The 11797-nt window shown below is 40.4% G+C and overlaps 1 protein-coding gene across 2 annotated transcripts; it reads right to left on the reverse strand.

Moving 5' to 3' along the window:
• Positions 1–1393: 1393 nt before the first annotated feature.
• Positions 1394–10361, reverse strand: parp10 (poly(ADP-ribose) polymerase family member 10). Of its 2 annotated transcripts, none has more exons than XM_030064019.1 (11): positions 10260–10361; positions 8828–9003; positions 7002–7244; positions 6646–6876; positions 5484–6511; positions 5109–5321; positions 3753–3888; positions 2688–3671; positions 2408–2541; positions 2141–2315; positions 1394–1999 (listed from the first exon to the last, which is right to left on the reverse strand). In XM_030064019.1, the coding sequence occupies exons 2-11, from the start codon at positions 9000–9002 to the stop codon at positions 1701–1703; spliced, it is 3618 nt and encodes a 1205-aa protein (XP_029919879.1). In that variant the 5' UTR covers position 9003; positions 10260–10361; the 3' UTR covers positions 1394–1700. The 2 variants fall into 2 exon arrangements, with proteins under 2 accessions (XP_029919879.1, XP_029919880.1); XM_030064020.1 differs by lacking the exon at positions 10260–10361 and adding an exon at positions 9890–10121.
• Positions 10362–11797: the final 1436 nt, after the last annotated feature.

Here is an 11797-nt window from a genome sequence, read left to right on the forward strand (position 1 = left end):
TCCTTCTTATAGGCTTGCTCCAATGCAAGAAAGAGGGATAGATAGGTCGGGGTTGCGGTCTTTAGGATCGAATGGTCTGGCATAAATGTTTTCTTACTGAAGTTGCTTAAAGATTTCAAACCCAAGACCCCAATGTAGAATTACCTCAGCAGCTTGTGCATTCACCATATGAATGATGTGAACGGCAATTCAGTTTTTTGCAGATGGATTCAGCCAGAGCTGTAGTTAAACACTGACAAAATTGGCTGATGTTTGTATGAAAATATGTAACCACTGAGATGTTATCTGTAACGCTCAGATGAAATGCACAATTGAACGGACTCTACAGCATGAACACATGAAGGGCCCTTGTTTACAGTTAATATTATTATTAGATTTAAATCTGTTCACAAACATTTGGCTAAGATAACACCTGTGAAACAGTTTATATATCAAATCTTTATCAAGGATTCCAACTTTGATGTCCAGACAGGAGAGCTTAGGAAGTTAGGAAGACCTAACAATGTGTGTTAGTGAGGTTAGTGAACAGCTTCATTGAGAGTTGAGTTGCACTGATTTGGAGTTGCTAGTCAAAATATAACGAATCATAAAATGCTACAAAAAGGAAAAGGGCCCTCATGGAATGTTTTCTGCACTGCATGTACAGGATATCAAGGGCCGAAGCACTGACGAAGTGACTCCAAGTAGGCCACATGCCATTATTGCTCTTTGATTTCCCACATTTCCCAAAGCCAGCCAGGTACGGAAGGCAAAATGGAGGAAAATATAATACTGTCTGTGTCTAAATTCTTTAAACTGTACAACAGAAGTTTACATTTGTATCAAAGAAAAACCCTATCTTGGAAATACATTGCCAACCAAGTAGGCATAACAAATAAAACAAAAAAATGACGAATATGTCCTGTTATATCTTTTGAAAACTCTGCCTGTCCTCTACAGCTTCCCTAAACACCAGTCAGATGTGCGCTGAACCAAACAAGCACAGCTCAATCATGTTGTTTCAAACGACCTTTACACTTTCACTTCAATCACAATTCTGACCTATGGACGCAATGGACGGGATGATAAATAGGAGTGCTTTTCTGATGATCCCTTCAAACAAAAACCCTTTCCCAAGAAATCATGTTGGTTTTAAGTGGGCTAATTCAGTTTAAGCACTTTGCCCTCAAAAACAGACAATTACGATCTTCCCAGATGGTAAATTCATAAATTCCCAATTGTTGTTTTTTCCCAGAAATAAAACTAAGATCACAAAATTTCATTTGTGCTTCAGTAATGAAGAATATGAATAGTTATGTGCATATGCTTCCAAAGGCAGCAGCACAGTGCACTTAGAGAAGAGGCATCAGAACCTAAGGATGACAACAGAGAATGATCACATCTTTACACATGGCACATTTGGCTTTAGTCACATCTGACTGATTTATTAAAAGAAACAATATACATATGCAATTAGAATTAAGTGCACAGTGGATGTGATATGCAAGGTAGCAGTGCAGTTCGTCCAGTAGGTAGCTCAAAACTAAAACAGCATAATCACATAAAAAATAGGATAAATGATGAAATTTAAACAAAAATACACGGACAATTTAGCCCTTCTCGTAGCAATTGCACTTTTTCCATTGCTGCAGAAAAATCATGGCAAAAGCAGTTCTTTCTCAAAATTTTATAGCGATGATCGAATCTACAACCCCATTTCCTCAGCGGTGGATTCTCTGGCATGTGATGAGGTATTCTGGATAAGCCTGTGTATCATTGAAGATGACAAACATTGAAGGTTTGGTAATGTTGTCTGTTACACTGTCGTATCTGAGGGGAATGCCAGCAGTCTCCTTCAGAGGGGCTGTCTTCATGGAGTGACAGCCGGTGGTGTAGTCCCCTGTTAACACTTTTGACACAAATACATACTTGTGTCCATCTGAATTTGGAGGGGAGTACTGATCCTGGACAGACAGCGCTGAGTTCACGGCAAAATACACCCCCTGTCCATAAACAGTGGCTGTGGGAAGAAAACGTTATGTCAGAAAAAGTTATGTCAGAAAAAGTTATGTCAGAAATAGTTAAAGTTACCAAGATTTAGACAAAACAGACAAGCACAGAACAATTCAAACAAGAGAACAGAAGCATTCAACAGCCATACCGTTCTTTCCACAAAAGCTTCTGTTGAATCCGTGGACGCATATCTCTTTGACACTCGCCTCGCTTGTGCCATGGTAAAGAGTCCGTTCAACTTCTGGATATGTGGCATTCTGCAATACGCTTGCCTTCTTCAGCCTGTACTGATTGTACAACAGCCGATTCATCAGCTTCTCCACCTGAGAAAACAACATCTGTGTTATTGCAAGCAAAACAAATCATATATTCAACAATTTTATGTATTTATTTTGTTTTTGTTTTTTTCTTTCACCTGTATGATTCTTATTTTGCTGTGGTACTCTTGAATGGTGTCATAAAAATTCTTCACCACATCCTGAAATTCATCAGAATCCTCATCCACCTTGGATGCTTCTGGCAGATTTGCCAGTACAGAGTATTCCTCTTCTGTTAAACATGTTTCATTTTTAAATTAGTAATATATAAATACACAAAGAGCAAACAGCAAAATCATTCACATGAATGTGTACACTTTAACAAATAACATATCTTAAAAGTGCATTTTTTTTACATTCCGACATAGTTCCTTTTACCTGGGACATCTGCAAGCAAGTCCTCTGAACTGATCATTTTCCTGGAGATTTTCACAGATCCCCCTGAGGCTATGTTGTATTCCTGCATCTTTTCAAAGTTAATGATGTGGGGCTGATTGTTCAGCAAGATGTCAACCTTCTTCTGTTTCATCCTCCAGGCACTCTCTAGGAAAACTATAATATCTTGTGGGTAAGGTGTTGTGGCTGCTGAGGCTGGATCATGCTGCACCCATTGGACTGTCTTTAGGATTTCGCTATCAGACACAGTGGTGGACATCTTATCCAGCAGCAGCTTCACATCAGGCATGGCTTCAGCCACATAGTCCTTGAGCCCAGAAACGGTGATTATGGTGCCCTGGATCTGAATCTCAACTGCATGCTTCCTCTTGATTACGTCTATACACCTCTTGTGGAACTCTGACACTCTCCTCAGGCACCTATGCTCCAAGCTCTCTTTAGTCTTTCTCATAGTAATCTTCTTCCCAAGAGCTATATCCACTCGTATAAGGTCACAGGTGTAACCTGCAAACACAAATATCTGGACTGTGTTGGCTGCCTTGATGGCGTCCTCTAGCGAAGTATGAATACCCTTGTCCAGTCGGGAGCTGTCACTGCTGTGATCAGAGGGACCTTCATGTTGAATAATCTTGGACAGCTCCAGGACTTTTTGCAACTCGTCTTCCTCGTCAACAACAGATCTATTCGTTGACTCCATGGAGTACTGGATGGCTAGAGATAGCTGGGCCTCTTCTTCCAGATCACTGGGAGGAAAGCCCGGAGCTCCATCACTTGCAGCACTGCCTTCAGCTGAGGCCTGAGGTGTAACTACAATTACATCAGCGTCTTGGTCTGACAGGCTGCTAGGTTCCCCCGTCGTATAGAGATCCTCTTCCTCCATGTCAGTGTGTCTGTCTGAACTGGACTGGCTTACCTCCATTGTTTCATCAATGGCTGAAACAATTCTCTTTGCCTCCTCTAAAAGGCCTGTGAAGAGGGAGATATATTGTTTGAAATGCACTGCAGAGCAATAAGGGATAAAGTCGTGAAAGTCAAGAAAAACACTACCTTTGTCAGGAGCCCCTTTATGGTTGAAGCTCTGAGTTTGGATCATATCAGTCTTTATGTTCGGTGCAGAACCATTCAAAGAGACTTTCTGAAAGTTTTGGTGGGACACCATTTTCCATGCAGCTTCAAATATGTCCTTGAAACAAAATAAGACATTTCTAAGATTAAAATAATGAATTACGCTTTTCTATGAATACTGAATGTTGCTGGCCAGGGTATGTTGCTGGCCAGGAAGCTTGAAATAGTGGAAAGGTGTTTTGTCATTTCATTTTAACTGGCTGATCTGACTTTGATTTGATGTTAAAATAATAGGATATATTACACTATACCTGTGTGCTCATGTCTAATCCTCTGTTTGCATACCATTGGTGTTTCAATGATGTTGTGGACATTTTGGGCCATATATCATCTGCTTTAGGAAATATGATGTTGTTGGCTCGATTTTACCTATCAAGGTAAGCCTAGCAGTAAAAAATCAGGTTATGGTTCTATCAGTAACTAGAATAGCACCCAGAGAGATGCCACACCTGCACTACAAGCATGTAATATAACTGTAGGTATCACACATAGCAGCCAAGTTTTACAATGGAAATGGACTGATTAAGTCTGACATATTGTTTGAATGGTGGAAGTCATTTAGGTGTGGCCTGTAGTCTACAAGTCAAATGCATTAGTTTGCTGCCAAATGCTTTCCCAGTGAAAACATGGAGAGCCAGAAACGCCTTGTTCTGTCCTAAAACATTTTTCCCTATTCATCTGCATATGAGAGATAAGAGATGAATATTGCTCAATATTTTACAAAAACAAATACATATATATGTATGTGTGTGTGTGTGTGTATACACACACACACACTTGTGTAATGCAAACACACAGTTGCCATTTCTTCTGTATTGCCAATATTTTTCCAAAGGCCCTTCCTTGATATGTATTTTAAGCCTTGAAATCTCACTAGCTTTAGAAAAACCTGCCAGTCGCCTCTGAGCAGAAATGTGTACATCACAGAGGATTACTTGGGTTTAATGGTGTAAGACAGCAGTAAGAAAAGAAGGAACAGTGAAGCTTAACATGCAGCAGATACGAAAAACATGGTGAACTTTGTTTTATTGCAGACTGGCTGTGTTCACTGTCTTCTTGTAAAGCCTGTTGAGGGTTTACAGATGCTGGTTACCTCAGCCTCAGGCTAAATGCTGTTTCAAGGTAAACAACTCATCATGATGAGTGACAAGATTTGGGGTAGGAGGATGGGGACTAACAGTATACATCCTGTCTTGAGGCAAAAAGTTTCATACTGTAGCTTTAAAAACACAAAAGTATGTGGAGGATAACAAAACTTATGCTCTTTCCCACCATTACCTCATTCTGTAGAGGTTTCCAGTGCACCTTGTCTAGACTGATGAAGACCTGGAATTTTGTCTCCATTTCTTTCAGGATACCTTTGCACTCTTCTCCAAGCAGGAACCGTGCAATTCCCGGCTCACTGATTGTGAGGGTTCTGGTACAGATTGAGGCGACCACACCTTGCAACAGTTCCTCAGCGATTTGGCAAGCCACAACATTACCGTGGATCTGTCGATAACAAAAGGTAAAGGTGAAATGAAGTGATGAGTTTTAGAATTTCAAAAAATACACTGATAAAATAATGACAACAAAGATGGGGGAACTGCAAGCTTCATGAGTGAAATATAGCCTAATGCATGCATCAATATACTTCACTAATACACAACATACCTTTAAACCGCAAACCTCCTCCCCCTCTAATGGAAAAATAGATACTTCTTCCATGTCTGCCAGCAACTGATGGCAATGGATCTGGATGTATTTCAGCATTCCTGGCTCCATGGAAATTATGGTTTCCCTTTCAATTGGTGTACTGACAAACGTTTTGATTTTGGTCTGCTTCTCATTCTCCATCCCTTTCAGAGTCAGAACATCAACCTTTCCTCCTCTCTCTGGTACCCTTACCAAGGAGAAACTTAGAGTCTGAAGGAACTCGGACCACTCCTTGGTATACAGCACAAACTCATATTCTGTAGCCACTGGTATGCTGAAGTCCGAAAGCTGGGATTTCAAAACTTCACACACCTTGCTAACCGCGTCGGGAGACAGTGATGTTACCACGACAACGCAGTCTGTCACAGTGTATATAGTGGGCAGCCCCAGCTGATTCAGAGTTTTCTGTAGCCTTTCTCTGACCTCCTTCTTCGCCAGGAACTGAGCCTTGTCTGGGTCAAAGGTCAAATGTTTCTGAGCAACACTGCCAAGAAACTGCAAAATGGTGTTCTTAAGTTGCTCCATTTTAGGTTTGTCAGGTCCTGTAATGTGTATGCCATCATCTTTGATTTGGATGTTGAAGTCTGAGTGGGCCTGTTCAATATCATGTAGGAGAGTACTGAGTTTACACAAGGCAAGTTTCTCTGGTTCAGTGATCGCAATGTGGCTTGAAAGAGTCTCTGTGTACTCTGCGACGTCCTCCATGACTTCTTCCGCCTCTTCTTCGACTACTGCTTCCTGGGCAGCGACAGGTTCTGAGGCAGTCTGATGGGAGGGCTGGTTGCTGGCACTAACCACTGTGGGAGAACTGGGCTGCATTTCAACAGGACCTGGACTCTGTAGGTTATCTGTGCTGTTATCTAAACATCCATTTTCAGAGCCCTGTGATGTGGAGCTTTCTGTGGGTTCAAGAAAATCAAAGTACGGCCTCACAACTAGGTCAGTATTCTCCAGTCTGTGTGGTCGATCCAGGACAGTGGCCACAGCTATTAAAAAAACACAAACATAAACACATTTCATTCATTTAAACATAAACTATAATGAAGTAGCAAAAGGGATGAGTTTGGAAAAGGAATGTCAAATGGTGGTCTGTAAGCATACAGCAGCATGAACAACTTACATTCAAACTCGACAAAAGCCACCCTGGCTATGCTCTCTGACATCATGACGATCTCCTTCACCTTCTGATCCCCTCCTCGCCTGCTCTCAAAGTACAACATCATCATGTCCCTTGTGATGCCGGGGTGCAGGTTTTCCACTAAGATGGAGTCGGTCTGCTCAATTTGCTCAAGCGTTATCTTGGTTCCATCTAGTGTCTTCTTGGAGATCTTTGCTTGAAGGTTTTGGAAATCTATAGCATAAATGATATAGTGCATTAATAATTAAGTTCAATATGCCAGAGTTCTCTAACAATACCATGAAATAAATGTTATTCAGACATTTGGCAACGATGGAATGTGAAATGTGCATTTGGACCTTGAGAGAAGGGTTGACGGCAGTGGATGAGGACGAGATCTTGCCCTGGTGAACGAGACAAGGTGTAGTCTTCCTCATCCAGCTCCATCATGTTCTCCACATAGAGCTCAATCAGCTCCATGTTGGTGTTGGGGCTGACCCCCCGCAGCAGGAGCCTGCAGTTGTCCTTTGAGGCAGGCTTTCTCACAGTCAGTTCAGCATTATGCAGAACATGGTGCCCCTTAGACAGTACTCGTGCCGCATCTGTAAAAAATAATGCTTTAATTATCAAATCAAATTATTAAATCAAATTATTAGTGGTGTCAAATTATCGCGTTAATTGAGATTAATTAATTACAGTCATATTTAGCGCGTTATGTTTTTTAATCGAGTTAATCTAATTTTTAATCTCTAATTTTACTTTTTATAAAATCGGTTTGTAGGCGTTGGGCTTCCTGTGCTTAAGTTGTTGGGGGTGGAAAACAATGGTCAGTCACACCCTGAAGTGGACATTGATTGGCTGTCATTGTGTTTGTGCCGGCCTGTCACTGGCCCGGTGGTCTGCCTGTCTTTTTTTTTTTTTTTTTTTTTTTTAAACAGGTCGCCGGCCAGGCCAATCAGCTGTCGGTCCGGTCCGGCTGGCCTCACCAGTCTGATCTTTTTTTTTTTTTTTTAAGTCAGAGAGACAGGCCAGGCCAATCAGAGGCCAGCAACCTGTGAAGAGGTCAAGACATGATTGGTTTGTTTTGATTAACACCCGCCCCAACAGTCCGAGTCCGTTGTAAACAGGCAGCGCATGTTGAGGAGGGGGTGTCGCGACTCGTGTGTGTGTGTCTGACTGTGGAGGAGAAGAGAGGAGGTGGAAGAAAAGGTTGCGTGATCGAAGTTAATACATTACCGTATTCATCCGAATATAAGACGATATTTTTTCCATTGAAAATGCCCTGAAAAAACGCCCTCGTCTAATATTGGGGGTCTAAGCAAATATACATGTATTGTGCATATGTAAACCAGTAGGTAGGCTCGCCTGATGCCGCGATTACCGGCGAATGGCCGCATTGCGCAGTCATTGCAGCCGCGTATGAACAAAAATTGATATGGCAGTAGGCTATGTGTGCGCCGCTCACCTGTCAGATCCGGCAGACCAGACCCGGTGCCGCGGCCGGCTCGCCTGATGCCGACCGGTGGCTTTTTTATTCAAACAAGATTTTGTCCATATAATTTTTTTTTTTATTTTTTTTTTTCCCAAAAAAGGGTCTTGAAAAAGAGGGGTCGTCCCCCCGACCCGCATCGGACTGATCTGCTACAATAATGTAATGAATTTAAAGGGAAATACCTCAAGTTCAGGGCTTTTCTCAGCAATTTTAGGTGAGATTAAAAAAGAGATTAATTAGATCAATTAATTACAGATCATAATTAATTAATCTCTCAATTTTTTTAATCTCTTGACACCACTACAAATTATTATTCCATTCATTATCTTGAAAGAACTTTTTGCTTTAAGCATAGACTTTGGGGAGTCTGGCGAGTGTTCAGAAGAATCAAGTTCAACAATGTGTTAGCATCCTTAAGTATTGACCTGCAATTAATGAAAGCGAGGTGAACACCATTGTGGGTAGTTAGCCTTGGAGTTAAGGTGGTCTGGGTCACTTTAATGAGAAAATTTAGTCTTTAATCTCCAAGCAACTGCACTTCACTGCAACATGCAATATATCTGGGCTCGCTGCAGCACACAAAGTAAATTATTTCAATGTTTTTCTGTCTCTTCTGTCTCACAAAACCAAGGCAACCAAGCCAGTACATATACTGTCTGTGGCCTTTCATTGTAATCTTGTAACAATACTTGCCATTTGGCTCCTCGAACACTAACACGGCACGGTCACCATGTTTATCCACGGAGCTGAGTGGACCTCCCCCCGAGCGCCTTTTATTCTCAAAGTAGAGGTAGAGGAGCTCCTCGTCCACTGCTTGAGGCAACCCCAGCACCTCCACTGTCCTCTCCTCTTGGTTTTCAACAGGCATCCTGACACACACAGACACGTCGGGTTTGAAGCCAGCCATGAAGATTCAAAAACATCCTAAGTGAGTGTTTTTGATTTAAAAAAAAAACTGAAAGAAATGAAATCCAGCCTGAACTGCATGATTCTGCAAACTAGAGCTGAGCAATATATCAATATCATATCAATATGGTGATATGTGACTTGATAACATCTGGAATTTTGGATATGGAAGTATTGTGCTATGACATGAGTGCTGTCTTTTACTGGTTTTAGAGGCTGAAATATATGAGGATGCAGTTTGCTGAACGTAGTCTTCTGTTCTAGGTGTTCTGTCTTTCTGTTTCTACCTACTTAGTCATCATTTCTACCTTCTATTATATTTTATTTTGTCTGTATTACCTAGCCTACTACAAACCACACATTCTGCTCTTTTGATGTTCAAGCTTGTGATTAAAGGGTAAATGTGTAAGTAAGGTATTACAGGTATATTAGTTACTGTAACAGACACGGTAGCTCTTTTGTCTCCTTGAATCCGTCATTTTACTTTCAATATGCACTTTATCAGAGACTGACCAGCTGTACTTGAACCATGCTGCTGAGCCACTGCCCTATTTAGTTATTTAAAAAAAAAAAAAAAAAAAAAAATCCAATGACAAATGATGGAAAAACTCTTCACAATGCTCTAATGTTGTCTTTTACTGTAATAAAGCCGTAACTGAGTACATTTATTCTGTAGCTTTTTCATTTATACTTTGGTCAAATTTCAGCACAATAATATTTCTAGTTATCAGTCTGATTTAGGAGCTGACTGAGTTATGTATAAGACACACTACAAACTGCTGTAATGTAATAGGCCAACATTAGGATGTAAATATATATGAAAAAAACAAAACCTGTCCAGTGACATACCTGGCAGGTAGGCCTTCACTCCTCAGCTTTACCGTAGCTCATAGCAGCAGAGAGGGTAGTGGTGTGGAAGACACAGGAAACACCTTTGCAACTACAAATTAGCCTTTTACAAAAGCTCTGAGCTGCTGTAATGCTGGTTTGGTAGTTAGCTGGTAGTTTTAACTTCTAAGGCTCGACTACTTGAGCTAATGTTGCTGTTCCTGCTGCCATTTGCGACAAGTAGAAAGTGAAACCACTCCTAACAAATGTGTCAGGACTCGTCTTTGTTGCGGCTGTAGCTAGCAGCGATACCTCTGCTGGCGAACATAAACGGGTCGAATATGTTTTTTAAAATGTTATAAGATATTTTGACTCGGTTACATTCACTTACCTGCGCTATTGGCGACACATTTCCTCATAAAGTCATCCTGACGGAGGCGATAGTTGAAGTGACGTGTTTTCCCTCTGACTTCCTTGTTGTGCTGCGTGTTCGCCAGCCGGTGGCGTCCGCGCAATATCACTCACATCATCATTCAGCACTGAACATCTTTAGAGCATAACAACAACAACAACAACAACAACAACAACAACAACAATAATGATAATAATGAATAAGCTGTCAGAGAAATGATAATAATAATGGAGCTGATTGAGAGTGTGCAAAGCAGTTGTCAAAGCAAAAAGTGGCTCCTCTGAAAAATCTTAGATATAAAACATAATCTGGCTTGTTTACCACTTTTTTGTTCACTTCATAATTCCACATCTGTTCTGTCGTAGTTTTGATGTCTTCAGTATTAATCTGCAATGCACAAAATAATAAAAATAAATTAAAAAAAAAAAAAAAAAAAAAAAAAAAAAACATTGAATGAGAAGGTGTGGCCAAACTTTTAACTGGCGCTGTGCCCCATAGAAACTGAATTTCTATGGTCATCACACTAATGTGCTTCTAATGGCTATGTGATTACTTTAGTGAATTAATGTAGTTGTGTTATACTTTGTCAACGCAGTATGTCATTTTGTATTGCAATGCATTCTCCATAATGAAAGGGGGAAAAAAAACCAATAAAAATTTGGTCACAAAAACAACAACAACTACAATAACAGGCGTTATTTATTTATTTAATTTACTTATTATCAGTAATCTTTTTAAAATAAAACAAAAATGTGTGTAATAATGTCACATATAAATAAAATGAAATGAAATAAAATAAAAACAAAATAAAATAACGTGTGTGATGCTATGTACTTTCATGGTGTAGGACAGCGTCTCCCAGAGCAGCGAGAAAACAGCTGTGATGTGAAGTCAAGCTGTGAAAATCTGAGCTGCTTCATAATGAATGAGAGGAGAGAGAGAGAGAGAGAGAGAGAGAGAGAGAGAGAGAAGCGACGGTATAGGTGTTGCAGCACCCAGGGCCATTTTCTGGGCATAACAGCTTCACTTGTCATCACATTTGGGTATAAAAACCCAGACAAACTTTGATCATGCAGGATTTCGATGTGTTCTTACAGCCTCATGACATCACATCACAGGTTTGAGTCTCGGGATCTGTGGTGTCTGATGTTAGGAGCTGGGTTGCTTGCACTCACAGATATTGATTGGCCTTTTCTGTGATCAGAAGAATCATCATTTTCTGTGGTATATTCAAAAGATAGTTTGAGCTGTTCGTCTCGCATTCAAAGAACTCTTGGACTGTCAAAAAGTCAGACTTATAGGGCAAAAAACTTGGAACAACCACAGAAAAAAGCTCACTAGAATGAACATACCCATAATAATTAAGGCTGACAAGGCTGGCTTTTGCTTTAAAGGGAAATACCACTCAATTAAAAAAAAAAAAAAAAAAAAAAAAAAAAAAAAACACTCACAAAGACAAAATCAAGACTAAGATTCAAAGTTTTTGTCACTGAAATGTCTTTTTACAAATGTTCATT

The sequence above is a fragment of the Myripristis murdjan genome, chromosome 11, assembly GCF_902150065.1.
Source record: "Myripristis murdjan chromosome 11, fMyrMur1.1, whole genome shotgun sequence".
NCBI lineage: Eukaryota > Metazoa > Chordata > Actinopteri > Holocentriformes > Holocentridae > Myripristis > Myripristis murdjan.